Genomic DNA, 16915 nt, shown 5'->3' with positions numbered 1-16915 from the left:
TCTGCTCACTGGGGGAAAGGTGGAGGAACCCCCAGCTTAGATGCTAACGTCCCAGTAGGGTGCGTGGGTATTTTCAGTTGCACACAACACTTAACAAAACTAGGGCCAGGGCTCAGATGAAGACTGACAGCCGGGGCCTGGTGCGTGTGACTCCCAGCTCCCTGCTAATCAGGCCTCAACCCCTGGCTTTTGTTCATTTCTGGTCTCTTCTGCACCACCGTGAATTGCTCTGCACAATCAATGGCCACGTCCCTTCTGAACGCCCATTCTCAGGTTCTATTGCGAGCGGCTCCCCAGGCCACACTCCACCTGGCACAACCAGTCTGCTACGCAGGGCAATGGGCACAGCTGCTCATTAACGCAGATTAGAACTTCACCCCAAGTGTGTTAATAAATCCATTGACTGGTTCAGGGCAGGGGCCAACTCCCAGTGCAGCCAATGGGCATCTTTCCTGGGAGCTGGATCGGTTCCTGGGTGCTGGAGAGCAGCACATACCAGAATGGTTTCCTAGTATCAAAGGCTGTGGAAGGGAAGCTCGTTTGCTTGGTTTTTCTTTTTGTTCAAATGCACATGCTGCTCCTCTGTCTATCCAGTGCCCAGTGATCTAGACCGAGACAGGCAGGGGAGGAATTTCTTTGGAGACAAATCACATGTTTTTTACTCCTGGACAAACAGCTTTGGTAGCAGTGAATTGCAGGGGGAAGGAGAGAATCTGGAGCCCTCTCTGGGCATGAGGATGGGTGCGGCACAGGCAAAGAGGAAAGGCGGGAGCCTGCTATCCATTCACAAGGCCAGGTGCTGCTCAGGGGAAAGAGGAACGTTGTCTTTTCATATCGGTCATTTCTTTCAGCGTCTCGTCCTCAGCCTCTCTACACGTAACGAACGTCTGCTCCAAACAGCAGGAAGTTCTAGGAAAGAGATCATGATGTAACCCACTGGCAAAGCCTTTCCTTTGGTCACAGAACAGCAGAGCCCACCTGCATTAGGCGAATGCAGGGCTCACTTTAATCAGGGAATATGTACTCTAATTAGAGCAGCAAGCCGGTGAGCACGTGTGTATGGTGCACGCCGCAGGGCATGTAGCGTGTGAGTTGGCTCCACATCAGAGGGAAATCCATGTTTCTCCCCAGCTATTGTTCCCAACTTTATATTTATTCAGCGTTGTGTGAGCAGCTGTTTCTCTGTTTCTGTCATTCGCCCTAGGCTGGATGTGCTGCAATAGTCGGTACATTCTCATGCTGCTTTGCTTTGGAAGGGCTTTACAAACGTGCCTGGCCAACACCCAATGGACTCAGTCCTTAACATGTTACGTTTCTTTAGTTCCTCTCATGCTGCCTCACAAAGTCTGGGCTCGATCCAAGCCCCGTTGAAATGAACAGGACTCTGCACTGATTTCAGTGTGCATTGGCTTGAGCCGTCTACGTGCATACAAAGGCACTGGAATGCAGCCACTGCTAACGTGAGGGTGGGGACAGGGAAGGATGCGACCCAATAGAAAACCCACACATAGCACATCGCAAGACTGGGTGTGTTAGTGGTGGTGGAGATGGTGGGAATTTAGGGTCAAAAATCACAGCAAATCTCTGCTCTTTAGAAAAAGAGCCATGTGAAAGTTAAGACCAGGTTTTCAGAAAACACAAAACCACATGTATATTTGCACGCTGACTCTGAACGTGCAGTTCTGGGATTGGTGTGCAACTGTACTTGTGCAATTGTGAAAATCTGGACCCTGACACTCAGGGCCGAGACCAGCTCAGTTCCTAAGTTCTTGTCTGAGAGACACGTCCTACCCCCTGTCCGCCCATGCCCAGTGAATCCCCAGGAAATCCAGGGATGTACCTTGGGTAGACAGAGGGCTTTATATGAACCTGGGCTCCCATGGAGTCTGTGTGTTGCTGGACCCCTGACACTGACTAGTGATCTTCTCCTCATTCTCCTCCCTTAGTACAGACCAGCTCCTCCCTGCCAGCTAGCACCGACTCCTGCCTGTTCCCCTGCCTGTGAACGGCACTGCTCCTCCTCACCACGCTTCCACCAACCTGTGTGTCAGCGCAGAGACCCCTTCCTTCCCTCTCCCACCCTACTCCCCCCCGCAAGAGCTTCACTAGCCATGAAAAGGGTTTAGTAGGCCACCTCGCCTTCCCCTGCCCCTCCCCTGGCCCTGTACTAAGGTATCCAGTGGTGCTCGTTCCAGGCCCGGCTCACACCCTGCTCGGGACGCTGCTCCTCACTCTGATCCGGCCTGCTGCTGGCATTATTTGTTGCCCCTTTGCCCAGCACAGAGGACTGTGTTCACTGACCTGGTGGGGCTGGATGACGAGGTTGGAGAGCTGGACGCGAGCCGGCAGTGGGAGAGGGAAGCCCTCCTTGAGTCTCGCTGCAAAATAAACCACTCATGAGAGCAATGGTGGGGCAGAACAATCCGAGTCGCTGTGGGGTTGTGCAGCGAACCGGGCACCATCGACTCGCACCCACCCAGCCCTCCCCTTGTTAGCACCCTGCTCCCTGGGGGAGGAGCCAGGAGCTCCCCCAGCAGCTGCACAAGCGGGGAGACGTCTCGCGTGCCGCTCTGCCCCTGCACACGCACACAGGAGCCGGTCCCTGCGAGCTGCAGCACGAGACGCAGCGCGTTAGGGAGACGGGATCTGGAAGGCATTAAGACGTGCGCCGTCAGGCACATTCTTTCCAGTGTGTTCTCTTCTCTGCGTGTCACCGCTCCGAGATGGACTCTATCCAGCCACCCACCCTGTGTGTGCAGTGGTCCCCAGGACGCTGGTGGAAGCTCTGGGATCTAGATCTCCTCTGCCCGCAGCAGCTCCTACCCACTGCTGATAAGTGGGGTGTCAGGGCTCTGGTCTGATACAGATACCCTTGGACCCACCAGCCCCTCACCGTTGATGCGTGGGATCAGGATGCTTGAGCCATAGAAGTTCATGAGTGCCTGCAGCAGCTGCACCTGGGGATGCAATGAAGAGCGTAACCCTCTGCAGCTGGCAGCAGGGGAGGCAATGGGAGGGGGGTGGCTGTGTGCCAGGGGACCAGGAACTCAGGTAAGAATCTGCTTGAACCAAGGAGACAAAACACAGGGGCCGTCCTGGAAACTAACCAAGTCCCACAGACTGCAACCCCCGGGGCTGGGGGAGCATCGTCCCAGGTCCCACAGGCTGCAACCCCCGGGGCTGGGGGAGCATCGTCCCAGGTCCCACAGGCAGGCACAGGGGGTGTACAGGCTCCGTGTCTCACGCAGCATGTCTGCACCGCACCCTGAGCCTGGCTCTGGGGGACCTGGGCAGGTGGACTCAGTGTTTCCCTGAGCAACTGCACTGCAGTGCAAACCTGGGCTTAGAATTGCTCCACCTGGGAGACCCAGGTGGGCTGATGCGTCCACACTGCACCACGCAGACCGTCTGACTCAGGCTGCAGCTTGACCTCCAGCCACACTGCAAAATGACAGGGCTTTGACCCCAGCCCCCGAGGGGTCCCAGAAGGGGACCCAGTCCCCTAGCAGGGTCCTCGGACCCGGGCCCTGAGTGCTTGCTGCTGGAAGGGGGGCTGACACCTGAGTCCCAGCCTGGGCTTAGTGTGCAGTGTAGACACAAGGAGGAGCAAGGGATGGCCTGTGGAAGTTGAGTCCTGGGAGATGAGAAGACCCCAGTGGTGCAGCTCCTCTTGAGCCCCGGTGGCACCCCCACAGAATGGAGGCAGTGGGGCACCATCTCCCCTCCCCCGGGAGCCCTCCCTTGGGCGCACACCCAGGGGTGTGAATCAAGGCCAGCAGCTCCTCCAAGCAGAGCCTGGGTGACTTCTGGTGTGAAGTCCCTTTGAGGAGAACTCACGGAGAAAGGGCCGACGTCCGAGTGCTTCAGCGACAGCTGCAGCCTGCAGAAAAACACAGAGACTTGGCACGTCCATCACGCCCTCGCGTAGGGAGCTCTGCCCTGCGGGGGGCTCGCGTCTGAACCCCACCCGCAGCCAGCCCGGCCTTTCAAGAGAGTGGAATGGCTGCAAGAATAGCATTGCCATCCCTCTGCGATAGCAGCAGACACTGGGGTGTGGCCAGGAGCAGGCCCCGGGCAGTGATGGGCATGGCTGGGTCGGGCCCTGGGTGTTGTACTCGGGCGCTGTGGGGCGGCCGGGGGCGGGCCCTGGGCCGTGATACTCGGGCGCTGGGGGGCTGCCTGGGGCGGGCCCTGGGCAGTGACACTCGGGCGCTGTGGGGCGGCCAGGGGTGGGCCCCGGGCAGTGATACAAGGGCGCTGTGGGGTGGCCGGGGGCGGGCCCTGGGTGTGGTACTCGGGTGCTGTGGGGCGGCCGGGGGCGGGCCCTGGGCAGTGATACTCGGGCGCTGTGGGGTGGCCGGGGGCATCCCTGGGCAGTGATACTCGGGCGCTGGGGTGCGGCCGGGGGTGGGCCCTGGGCAGTGATACTCGGGCGCTGTGGGGCGGCCGGGGCTGGCGGTGCACTGTGATACTCAGTGTTGTGTGTGCTGTAATGCCGAGGCACGCTGGGAGGAGTGAAGGTCACATACCAGGGGAGCTGGGAGTTTGAATCCCACAGCTTTCATCCCAGCTTCGTCGCTCCCCCGCCCTGTGAGCCCTGGCCTTCACTGGCAGGTACAGGACCAAATTCAGCTCAGATGTAAGCCGATGCAACTCGCCTGATGCCAAAAGGGCTGGATTTACCCCACCAATAAGGCCATGGCCATGGCTAGCCCACTAACCAGCAGGGAGTCTGGGCTTGCAGCTCTGGGATGCTTCTCAGCCTCCCTCCCACCCTCCCCCTGCCCTCATCCCCAGAATGGAAACTCTAACACCTCCTGTGCCCTGCAGGAAGTTTAGCCGAATCCTCTGGCAGCGCCATTCCCCAGGATCCACACTGCTCTCAGAAAGATTATGCATCCGAAGAAGTGGGCTGTAGCCCACGAAAGCTTATGCTCAAATAAATTTGTTAGTCTCTAAGGTGCCACAAGTACTCCTGTTCTTTTTGCGGATACAGACTAACACGGCTGCTACTCTGAAACTGCTCTCAGAGACGCTCGGCTCGCTATCAAGCCTTTACGAGCATCTTGTGACTTGAGGGCGGCTCAGCGGGGAAGGACAAAGGTTGAACTCCCCCCGACCCTCGCTGTGGCTCCTACCTGCCAAGTTCCAGGCTCCCACCTATCCGGGCAGAGGTCACCATAATCTTGGCTGAAACGCTGCTGGTCTAGGAATAGAAGGAGACGTGACATCAGTTCCCGTGAGACTGGCACTGTGAATGCAAAGGCCCTTCCCTGGCATTGGGGAGCCAGGAGTGAGCTCTGGCTTCTCCGGGGGAAGGGCTGGGCACAGCCTGCACTGTCACCTTGCTGACAGCCCTTGGAGCGAAGCTGGCCTCAGGAGGAAGCCAGAGGGGCTGTGCTGGGAAAGGCAGAAAGGCAGGTTCTGGGAGGGGTCCCTCTCCTCTCCTGCAGTAGAATTGCTGCACTTGGCAAAGGGATGGGGCCCAGCTCATGGCAAACCCAGTCCCAGCCGATCCCAGCAGGAGTCAACGTGCTAGAGGGGGCGACACAGGGATATGAGCTTAGGAGAGCTCACAGCGATTCCAGGTCCATATGCCAGATCCCTCCTCTATCATCAGTAGGACAACTGCACTAAGGTCTCTCCACCCAGGGTCAATATCCATAAGCCATGCCCAGACTGACCACGCTGAGGAGGAAGACAGGGACAAGGGAGGAGTTGGGTAGGATAACATATGCTTGGATATCCACAACAGGCGTAAGCGACAAGTTCCCAGGCGTGATGGTCAGGAATGGAGCAGAAGAGGTTTTAATCCTGAGCTTCATCAGCTTGTCTGGGTACATCTTTTCCAGCTGGGGACGGAGCAGAGGAGAGCCGGTCAGCACCAGGGAAGGTGACAACAGATTCGCACAAGCTCGGTACAGTGATAAAGCAAAGTCCCTGAGAAATGGAATCTGATGCAGCCTTTAATCTAACAACACATCATGTTCCTCCAGTGACCATCGCCCCAGCGAGCGGCGGGCCCACCTCGTCATTTCCAAACACGTCTTTCCTAAACACAAACCGAAGTGTTGTGGGAAGTTCTCATCTTTAATCCAGTCTGGGAATGGGCGACGGCTCCCTTGAAAACAACAGACCAAGGCACTGCGGCCACCCCCAGCAAACCCCGATGCCCAATCGTTTGTGTGTGGCAGATAGGTAGCTGGCCCAGCACCGACGCTCTCTCAGGGGAGCGGGCCACTTACCTGGGGAATGAAGGCTGAAAAGGTGGAGGTGTTCAAATGGAATTTAAACTCCTTAGGAATCTGTAGCAGGAGAAATACAAATGGTGCCTGAGGGCCAGTTCACCGCAGCAATGACCTGCCGTATGGAACGGCACACGGAAGAGCTGGAGGCAAAATCAGCAAACCCACCTCCACCTTCCTCCCTAGAAGCTAGTTTCCCCAACAGGGAAAGGTTTCTCCAGGTGCCCTTTTGTAGGACAGCGAGGACCTGGGGCCACAGGTACCCCCAGGGATGGGCTCCTCCAGGACTGAAATCCATACAAGCAAGCTGGCCTGTCTCCTACAGCCAGAACTGAGTGACCACTGTGTCTGGGCATAGCCCCATCTCATTACCTAACTCAAGGTCTTCGAAGGCACATTACATGTGTAACAGACATGGGGCAGCTATGCAATAATCTAAGACTACTGCTGTGTAAGGCCAAGCCCCATATGAACCTGATATGTGACCTGGTCAGTCAGGGAAAGTGACCCTACAACCGAGGTGGGTTATTAGCATTTCCTGTTCGATCTAACTCCTACTGGGGGCAGTGGCATGTTCATGCTGGAATTCAGACCTGCTGGGTGACCACAGCTGATGCACAGGGCCCCAGTCTGAGAGTGAGAGAATCGCCTGCGTCCATCCTGAGGGAGGTCGCAGCCCAAGGCCTGAAAGCGGATGGGCTCAGCGGTGCCATTAGCACAGGAACTGTGACTAAACACCCACCTCCTTCTCCAGCAGCCATAGCCCCGGGTCTGTGGGACCCTCCCTGAGCGGGGAGAAGAGCTCTCAACCCCCCAGCAGCAAGGGGGGTATCCACCTCTAAGGGCGGGTCCATGTGAGATCTTGCCTTTTACCCTGTCAGGGGATCACTGCAAACTCTACATGTGGTGCCCGATGAGAAAGAAAACATCCCCCACTCACGTACCCCAGACGCCCCTGCCCCTACCCATCCCGGTACTCATATGGCCCTCACCACCACAGTGTCTGAGCGCCATGCAGTCATCAATGGAGTTATCCCACCCCCACCCCATGCAGTAGGGCGATTCAACGATCCCCATTTCACAGATGGGCCGGAGAGACTCAGCGACACGCCCAAGGAAGCTTGGGGTTGAGATGGGAATGGAACCCAGATCTCCTGAGTCCCATAGCCCCTTACCATGGCGTCAGTGATCTCGAAGAGCAGGGCCCCGGCCGTGTGGTACACAAAGCCGGCTGTGTTGAAGAAGTAACTGGAGGCCCCACAGTAAACCATGCGGTCATGATCCACCGGGAAGGCCAGTGCAGGAGGAGGAAAGGGGACGGCAGAGCGATGGGCCAGGGAAAAAAATTCACCCTAGTGAGGAAGGAAAGGAAGAGTGACGCCTGGGGGAGGAGAGAACAGGGGCAGCTGGAATTCACTTGGTTTTCACTGACCCAGCTCGGGAGCAAAGCGTTCAGAGGAAGAGAATAAAAACCGGGTCTACCCACCGCTCTCCCCGCCCTGCACTTGCGCCAGAGCGTGTTAAAAATAACCCGGGACTGGCTCAATATAAAGAATGCTAATGCCTTTATAGGAATGGCCTGGAGCTCGTCACGGGAAGGAGCTCAAGTGCCCTGTACCTGACATCAGAGAGGGACGGATTGCATTTTACTCATTTCACCCTTTTTAGCTGCAGCTAAGTCACTGGAGGCACAGAGAGGTTAAGTGACTTACTGTTGGCCACAATTCCACACTGAGAGTCGGTGGCAGATCTGGGAACAGAATCAGTGAGTCCTGACTTCCAGCCCCTAGCTCCGGCACCTGGTAGTTGATGCTCCAGGACCTCGCTAGGCAGAAATGCTAATGGAACGTACCAATATTCTTCACTGATCCCCGCAGGGTTGTGTGTGTCCCTCCGTTCCCCTCTCACCTTCAGATTCAAGTCCAGAGACTGGGCTGTTGCCGCGGGAGGTGCAACCAGGGAGTAATCAATCCCAGCCACCTTGTCTATCTTTGCTGTGACTGCAGAACAGGAGAGACACAAATCCGACGGGCTGAGATGCCAGAGGAAATCGGGGGGGGGGGGAGCCGTTCCCGCTCCCCAGCTGGGACTCACACAGAGCAGCAAGCCAGGGAGGAGTTACCAGTGGCATGGGGAGTTAGGGAGCCAGGTTTATTCTCCCTTAGCTCAGTTCGGCGCAAAGGGACAGGGTTTTTCTGTAGCTACCAGCTCTGGGAACTAGCCCTCAGCCCGGAGTCAACCTAGGTCTTTTCTGCTAAGGACAACCGCAGTCCCAACCCCTGGGGGGCCCTGGGCCTGGTCCCGCCATGCTCCCCAGAGGCTGCAGGGAGGAGGCAGGGCTTTGCACCCTCCTGTCCAGAGAGCAGCTGACTAGGTACGGAGCGGGACAGCCTCCGCCAGGGAGCTCACACAGTCCCTCTGGGGTGACGTGGTGCCCCATGGCCCTCAGTGTGGGCCGGAGGCTAAATGCGGGGTGAAAAACAGTGTCCCATAGCATGTGCCTGGCCTGGGGGAAATACTTGTAAAAATCCAAAGCCATCACCATGTTGTACCTGGCACAGTCTGGAGATAGGGCTGCAGCTTGGTGGTGACAGAGCTGGTCACCGCTCCGCAGACCTGAGGAAAACAGAGAAGTGACACCTTGGTGACCGGCCAGCAGCTCAGTCTGGAAAGGCTGAGTCACACACAGAGTGGCAAGTCCTCAAACCGCCTCTTAGTTTCTGCGATGTTGCACAATTTTTTTACTTATGCAAAAGCCTGCGTTTGCACATGCAAGTGACATTTGTGCATGCAAATGAGGCAGCGGTCTGGCTCACTGCCCAACATGCATGCATCACGTGTATGTGTGTGTGTGTGGGGGGGGGGCTGTGTGTGCAAATATTTGCTCATGCAAACAACTCCAAGCACAGCCTGGTGGCGGAGTTGAGCTCCTTGAAAAGGGTCTCACTTGTGACCCAATTCCCAGTTCTATACTGGACACGTGTGGGAATATGTCCGTGGAATCCAACCTGCTCTGGATGATCTCTGTGACCTCTATGGCCAAAGCTCCATCACGTAGACTGGAAGTTTGTCTGTTCACCAAATGCAGGCAGCACATAGAGTGGGGGAGGTGTCTTTAACTTACTGCTCTTGGGTAAGCCAGGCTGGGTAGCCAAGTTTTTAGCCTACCCAGGCAACCAGAAAGGGCTAATTCAGCCTTGCCTGGGGAGGGGGAGAGAAACAGCATGATGGAGTGTGATGCTAAAAGCCAAACAGTGACAGCACGCTACTGACTCTCCTCCCCCAGCGCCAGGTGCTCGGTATAAACGCCACTTGAGTATTACTGGGGGATTGAACCAGCGTACACAGCATGGTAGGAAACGGACTGCAGGGAATAACCCTGCCAATGCACTAGAATACCTGCCGGAGATCTTCTCCAGTCCCGTTTCCCATAAGGACCCAGAAACTGCCGGGCTGGATCGGACCTTGGTCTGTGCAGTCTGGCCGCTGGCCTGCAGCATGGCCGAGAGCAATATCCAGTGCTTCAGAGGAAAGGGGAACGGTAACCAGAAAACAGAGAGCTGAACACAAGGGGGGAATTCCCCCGAGAGGTACGAGGCAGGAGCTGCCTGGTTAGTCCACGGGTCCCCGTTATCCATCATGCGGTCAGCTCACGCTCACGCGTGGTAGTTGTCAAACCAGTTCTTTTCCCTGCTCTCTGCTGTACAGCTTGTGAAAGGGAAGGTATGTTCCTTCCACCCTGCTGTGCAGAGACAGGACACATCCCCGTATTTGGTCCTGCTAGTGAAGGCAGGGGGCTGGACTCGATGACCTTTCAGGGTCCCTTCCAGTTCTATGAGATAGGTATAGCTCCATATATTTTTAATTTAAGGCCCTGGAGTGCCTGAGACTGATGGGGAAACAGGAAAGGTTTGTTGCGGGCTGAGTCATATAACAGCCCTTGTGCATTCACACACCTTCCTAGTGCACAGAGACACGCTTGTGTGTCAAGGGGGAGCCAGCCCAGCAGAGAATGGGGAGGGGAGAGAGGCAAGGCAGGGGTAGGTCAGCTATGCAGGGTGTGGGAAAGTCCCTGAGACTGACAGGGAGCTGGGGGGTGCAGGGAGTTAGGGTGAGAGACAGGATGCACCCCCTCTTCTAAGGAGGGGAAACAAAGCTGTTCAGTGACTTCCTTGGGACAGGCATGAGCAGATTAACCGGTCGCTATAGGGGGGGGGTCTAGGCCTCTGCCTACGGGAAGTTTCTTGCATGTGGTGACAGGGACCTGATGTGCTGCAAGAGGAGCAGAAAGGGAGCTACTGAGAGAGATTCTCACCAGGTTTCCAAGGTTCCCCAGTGGTGTCCCCTCCAGAGAGGCAGGAGACGAAAGCCTTAAATGGAAGCACATCTCTGATAGGCCCGGGCTTTGCTTCTAATGCCAACCCATCTGCTCCAACAGCTTCCAGATGGCCCTTAGAAAGCCACTAGATGGCACTAAACGTAGCTCAGTACAATCAGTCCAGTATTTTAAATCTATTATATAAATGAACTTTTCACTGTTCTCCAACTGCCTCCTTCCTGAATGAGGTTCACATCCAGAGATGGAGCAAGTCGTGCCCGTTAGCTGTGTAGCAATTATTGCTAACAGCTTGTTTCCATGTCTCGGTGCAGGTTTCCTGAGGGTAGGCTATTGGACCGTGCTGTCGGTATCAGGGTTTAGCTACTGTGCCCTATTAAAACAAGCCGGTAAATGTCTGTAAATCCAGCGATGGGAATTTCTACCCCAAAGCTCCTAAAAATCTCTGCGAGTGACAGGCCATTCAAAGCCTCGGTCAAAGTGGGCTCTCTCGTTTGATACGAGCTTGGCTGAGGCATGCGATCTAATTAACAGACCACGTGAAAAGAACAGTCTATGTTAATTGAGACCGATTATATTAGGCACTGGCAAATGTTGCAAGTTTAGAATTCCGTAAGAACGGTGCACTGCCGAGGTGACTGCCGTTAATGGTGTTTTTTCACAATACTTTGCAGCACTGATCTCCGTACCGCACGCCTCTCCCCAAGAAATCGAGCTCCAGGACACCCCCCGTCCCCCGAGCTCTCGGCTGAGAGCAAGAGCCTGTGGACATAGGCCATCTGGAAATGGTGTCAGTGCGCAGGAGAGCTGGACAGTGGAGGAGGGGTCACTAAAAAGGGTTGGTATTCTGTGCTCCTAGCATATCGTACCTTGCCTTCCATGGTCCTCCTGAAGCTGGACTCAATCTTCTTGTGAAAGAGATTGTACAGCCAGCTATGGAGAAAAACACAGTGTGCTAAAGTCGTGCTCCTGCCCATGGGAGGAAATCGGAGGAGCGTCTCCTTGGACAGGGGCGACACTAGAGAAGTGTGTGACCACGGGGCATGTTGTCCCAGGATGTTTTGGATTCAAACCTTGGCTGCTTTGCTTTGTTTTGATAGGATGGCTGCATTTGCAAATCGATAGGCTTGTAAAATGTGTGCACCCAAATTTATAGATGGGCTGAAAACGTGTCTCCGAAAGGGACAACACCATGGGCCAAATTCAGACCTGGTGCAAGATAATTCATTAGCTCATGATTTGGTTCTGCATGTTTATTTATTAAATTCGTCTTTGACCAACCAATCTCCCGGGCAGTAGCGGAGCTGTTCCTTAATTAGCCTCCCTATGCAGCTACTGGGCCTTTGGGCCAATTACTCTAGGATTCAGTTTACCCCGCTAGCATTCTGTGAAGGAAGGAATGGGAAGGGCCGGCAGTGCTGCTTACAGACCAGTGGGCACAGCAGAGATGGGCTGAAGGTAACCTATATCCCTGGAGGCCCTGGTAGAAGATGGGCTAATCAGCATGATCCCCAAGCCATGACAATTAAGGGAAGTTACATACCCAAACCTGCCCGAAATGTGCACCCGAACGTTGGAGATGTGGGTTCCACACTCTGAGGTGGTAACGGTGGGTCTCCCAGAGGCGTCGCTGCCCAGCTTCAGACCAATAGAGATAGAGAGACCCTCGACCTTCAGGTCAAATGACCCACTGTCCCTGCTAATGGAAAAGGGGGAAGGAGAAGAGATTGCATTTGCAGCCAGGGGCTCTCCTAATACCCTGCACATGCCATATGCTGGTGGAAAGGGCTTGTCTGTTAATCCCCGGAGCACTGATTATTCACGAGGAACATCCCTGAGGCTGCAGCAATATTCAGGATACGTAGTCACTCCGCCGTTTCTTTCTTCCTTTATCCATCATTATTGCAGGAATTAGGGAATGGGAAATAACCTATAAGGCCATTGGTTCCATGCCCAGGATGGAAGTTCACTGCAGGATTGTGCCCTCCAGTATATTCCCCAGTGCTTCATACTAACCAGCTCAGAGCATCAGCCTCTGGGCTGCCCCATGTCACCCACCAGCCATTTTAGCCATTTCTACCGAGGCAGAAGGGGAGAACACAGCAAGAAATTCCCGCCACCCTCATCCCCATGGCTCTGCCCCAGGAGCCACGCGACCAAGCCCCTAGACGGATCGCCAAGGGCTGAAGTGCCGAGGCCAGAGTCTACGAGGGCTGTCGGAGTGACTCTGGAAGAGATCCAGAGAAGAACACAGCCCCCCTGCCGCGAGAATGCTGCCCTCAGGAAATGAAAAGCTGGGCTTGGGTACTGCCCTCCAATCATCCCCGTGAATGCTCACGCCAGGGAGACAGCCCCTATGGGTGACCCCCACCCATGGGTGGGCTTTGGGGCCTGCCTCCCTGTGGATGATGGGCCTCTCGCTCATGCTGGTGTAAATCAGGGGCTGCACTGGTGTAAATCGAGTATGAGAGGAGAATCAGCCCCCTACACGTGGGAAACAAGTTAGTGGGGCAGGAAATGACAAGGAAGAACAAGTGTGTGAGTGTGTGTGCGCGTGTGTGAGTGAAGGGGGCGGGGGAGGGGAGATAGAAGAGACAGGGCCGTTTTGGGACACAAAGGGTTACACACGCGGGGTCAGACGGCGCTTACATAAATCTCTTCTTCACCCTCCACTTCCCCGTCAGCTGGGCAAAGGCGTTGGCGATGGAGACTTTCAGGCCCACGTTGGGGATCGGGGCAATCTGCGAACTCGGCAACTGGAAACTGCGAAGGTTCAGGCTGCAAGAGAGAGAAATTCTATCAGCAGGAAACCAGAGCTTCCCCGGGAAAACCGGCAGGTGGCTCTCAGCCGCACCTTCAGCATAGGTCTCCATGTCCCCACAACCACCAGCACTGCTGGTCGCACGGGGCCCAAGACCGAGCAGGTCAGGGTGAACAAACTCCTTCCCTCCTTTACGAGTGACCCCGCCAGGACCGGCCTGAGGCACATGGAGGGGCTGTGCCCCCTCCTGTGAACACAACGCTCTGCCAGTCACCCGCGGTCTCTCAGCGACCTCACTCCTGGGAGAGAGCCACAAAGTGCTTTCGCCATCACAGGAACCTGCTTGTGTTGGACGGGTTGGGGGTGGGAGTGGGGGCGTTATTTGTGGTCTCCTGAAAGGAGAGGGCATCCCAGCAGCGTCGGGAGCTCTGCTCCCTGGGGAAGGACTAGCTCTGGAATCAGACAGGGACAAACTGGGCTGGGGGTAGGTTTTCTTTTTGGCCAAATCCATTGGTCCGATTTTGCACAAACACCATCCCAACCTTGAGTGCCTGGGCTCCGGGTCACATTGTACCCGGCTCCGGCTGGGAGGTTTGGATAAACAGGTTTGGCAGAACCACGGCAATTCACTCTCCACCTTATTCGACCCCCTGGCACCCGGCTCTCCGGCAGGAGAGGAACGGTCCGTCAGGGACGTGCCCCACCCTGGGAAGGACTCTGCCCACACCTTGCACTCAGAGCGGGGGACGGCTACGCGCGGAAGCCCCAAGGTCTCACCTGTAGAATGTGTAGTGCACCTTTCCTAAGAGCTTGACTTTAAAGGTCCCCGAGAAGTCTGGCAGCTTCAGCTTGGCTAATTCCTTCTGCAGGGCAGCGATGCCCTCCTGACGAGCTGCAGGGACACAAAGGGGACGTCACAGGCTGGCCCTTTGAGAGCGAGCCGGATACAGCCCTGGCATATTTGCCATCACACGAGGAAAGTGTCAAAAGGAACAACTAGTTAGTAACTTACCTGCTGATTCAATAAGTGAAGGGAGCTGGTTTCCATCCCATGTGCGATTATTAGTGCGAAGCCTTAGATTGCGAGAAAGAGCCCTACCATTCCAGCCTGAGCTACGGGCTGCACTAAGTGACATCTGATTAACCCTGGCCCATGGGGGAAGGCTGCAGCAAGGTGGAGAATTGGCACAGGGCAGGCTGCCCTGTGCCAAGGGGAAGGGAACCCAGGAAGCAGGGCTGATTGCCAAAACGTGCATTAATTCCAGCTCCTAATGGATGCTAGAGAGCCTCATTCTTCACGGCCCTGCACCCCGGGCAGTCGTTTAAACCAGTGCAAAGCACGGGGAACATTGGTGTAATGGGCCACTCTCTTACCACTTCAAAAGTTATTTCTCCTCCCTTGGTATCCTGTTGTTAATTGATTTATCTCGTTAGACTGACCTCACCCTTGGTAAAGCAACCCCCATCCTTTCATGTATTTATACCTGCTCCTGTATTTTTCACTTCATGCAGCCGATGAAGTGGGTTTTAGCCCACGAAAGCTTAGGCCCAAATAAATGTGTTAGTCTCTAAGGTGCCCCAAGGACTCCTCGTTGTTGGTGTCAAAGAGGCCCCAGATCTGAGTGCTCGCACGCTGCACTCACTTTGACAGTGAGAGCAATGCACAAGACACAGCAGAGCCGGGTAGGATGGGCCCAGGGTTCTCCTGAGATCAGCACAGCCCTTACAGGTGTGTGTCCACTGCAACCGGAGGTGGGCCTGCCGCTTGCTCTAGCTTGAATTTAGCTAGTGCGGCTAAAACCAGCAGCGAAGGTCCGGCAGCATGGCCCTGGCGTGGGTTAGCAACGTGAGCACGTACCCAGGATTCCCAGCGGGCTTGTACAGCCTGCACCAGGGTCCGTGCCGGCGTGTGCTAGTTCTAGTCACGTGACCGAAATTAAAGCTAGCGCGAGCTGCAATCACACCTCTTACTGCAGTGTAGACAGCCCCTTAGGCGGCTGCAGCTGTTGGCTCTAGCTGGGAGGGAAAGGCACTTCCTGCTCTCCAGATAGCGCTCGGGGGGGATGAACTGCTTCTCATGCAGTATAGTGCAATCCAGAACAGGGCTGCATAGGAGCTTGGTCTGTGATTTCACTTCAGTCACGGACTCGCTCATCTCAGCCACTCCCCGCCCCTACCCAGCCTCCCTCCACTCTGGGAGCTCATTGACCTGGGTGAGTCTCTCTGCTCTTCGGGAGCTGGCATCAGGCACTGAAGGAGCAAGACATCATGCCAGCCAACTAGCCCCATGTGCTGCCGGGTCGGGAAGTACACGGAGCAAGAGCTGGGGGCCAAAGGGAGACAGGGAGGGGTCCCCAGCCCCAAAGATCCTCCAAGCTGGGTTGCAGAGCGCACTCGCTTCCCGCCACAGGCAGCGAGAACACGGGGAGGACTCTGCCCATTTAACCCGCACGCACCCCACAGAGAACACGCCCGGAGGGATGCAAGTTCCGAGGGCCCTAATGGGGTTGGTAGGGTTCCTTCCCCGCCTTCACAGGGAGACGTTGCCAAGAAAAGGCCCATTCCAGAGACGGGAACAGGCTACTCCACACGGTCCCGGGACCCATCCTCACGGCCATGACTAGCACCCACATATCTGGGCTCTCATGTCGTGTCCATCCCACTGGCCGACTGGTTCCTATCATATCCCCCTCACAGTGCATTGTGGGTAGCCACACACCTGGCCCTTCTCGCCCGGCTCGGAGTGGGACAGACACAAATTAGACTGGGAACCTACCATAGTCCAGGCCTTTAACAGTGATTCTGGCCACAAAGCCGGGGTTAGTGGCCCTGGTGAGCACCGTGCAGATAGCCAGCACCGAGGCAGCCAGGGCCAGGCGACGCGTTGTCATCGTTACAGGAGTGCGGAGGTACCGTCCAGCCGCTGAGACGTGCTGAGCTGGCTGCTGGCCGATGCTCCCCTCCGATCCTGCTGTTATAACCAGCGTGGTTATAGCAGGGTGGAAAAGGGAACTGAGAACGGGTGCCAAGGAAGCAGGAAGTTGCTTTCACATTCCTCTGGGGGCCGTCCCCACTTGCACAATTCTCAGCCATGTCCTGCTGCAGGTTCCTCCTCCTGGGGTTGGGGCTGGGGCAGATCCCCGGGCAGAGGGCAGTGGCACCCCCAGGGGACAGGGCTGCTCGGGGCACTTGTGCTCTCTGCTCCCTGGCCCGTGGCTCGCTCGCTGCTCACTTTGGGAGTTTCTGCTGGTCTCTTGCAGTGCGGGTGACGCCCGGATCCACTAACAGACACCTGCTGACAGCAGCCCTGCAAGCCACAGGAATGCAGCTGGAAGGGTCTCCATGGATACCAGGGTGGGTCCTGGGGAAAGGAGAGGCAAGGACTTTGCATTCAGCACCACGCCAACCTCAAATGCCTCCTCGCTGCCCTGGCAACTGGAACAAGCTCCTTGCTGGCTCCTGGAGCAGGCCCCGGGATTCAGCCAGGGATTCTTGCACTGTATTTTGCCCATTCCATTGACAGAGGGCAGGGAGCAGAATGGAGTCGTTTATATCTCAGCAGGGACCTGCTGG

The 16915-nt window shown here is 56.1% G+C and overlaps 1 protein-coding gene across 1 annotated transcript; it reads right to left on the bottom strand.

Moving 5' to 3' along the window:
• Nucleotides 1–371: 371 nt before the first annotated feature.
• On the bottom strand, nucleotides 372–16233 carry LOC135886684 (bactericidal permeability-increasing protein-like). The gene is made up of 15 exons (XM_065414474.1): nucleotides 16119–16233; nucleotides 14120–14234; nucleotides 13231–13359; nucleotides 12125–12280; nucleotides 11451–11514; nucleotides 8798–8861; nucleotides 8154–8245; nucleotides 7421–7597; nucleotides 6246–6305; nucleotides 5685–5852; nucleotides 5139–5206; nucleotides 3838–3880; nucleotides 2894–2957; nucleotides 2302–2378; nucleotides 372–909 (listed from the first exon to the last, which is right to left on the bottom strand). The coding sequence occupies exons 1-15, from the start codon at nucleotides 16231–16233 to the stop codon at nucleotides 871–873; spliced, it is 1431 nt and encodes a 476-aa protein (XP_065270546.1). The 3' UTR covers nucleotides 372–870.
• Nucleotides 16234–16915: the final 682 nt, after the last annotated feature.

Source organism: Emys orbicularis, chromosome 12 (assembly GCF_028017835.1).
Source record: "Emys orbicularis isolate rEmyOrb1 chromosome 12, rEmyOrb1.hap1, whole genome shotgun sequence".
Classification (NCBI taxonomy): Eukaryota; Metazoa; Chordata; order Testudines; family Emydidae; genus Emys; species Emys orbicularis.
The sequence above is the reverse complement of the archived record's forward strand: the minus strand, read 5'-3'. Positions and strand labels throughout refer to the sequence as shown.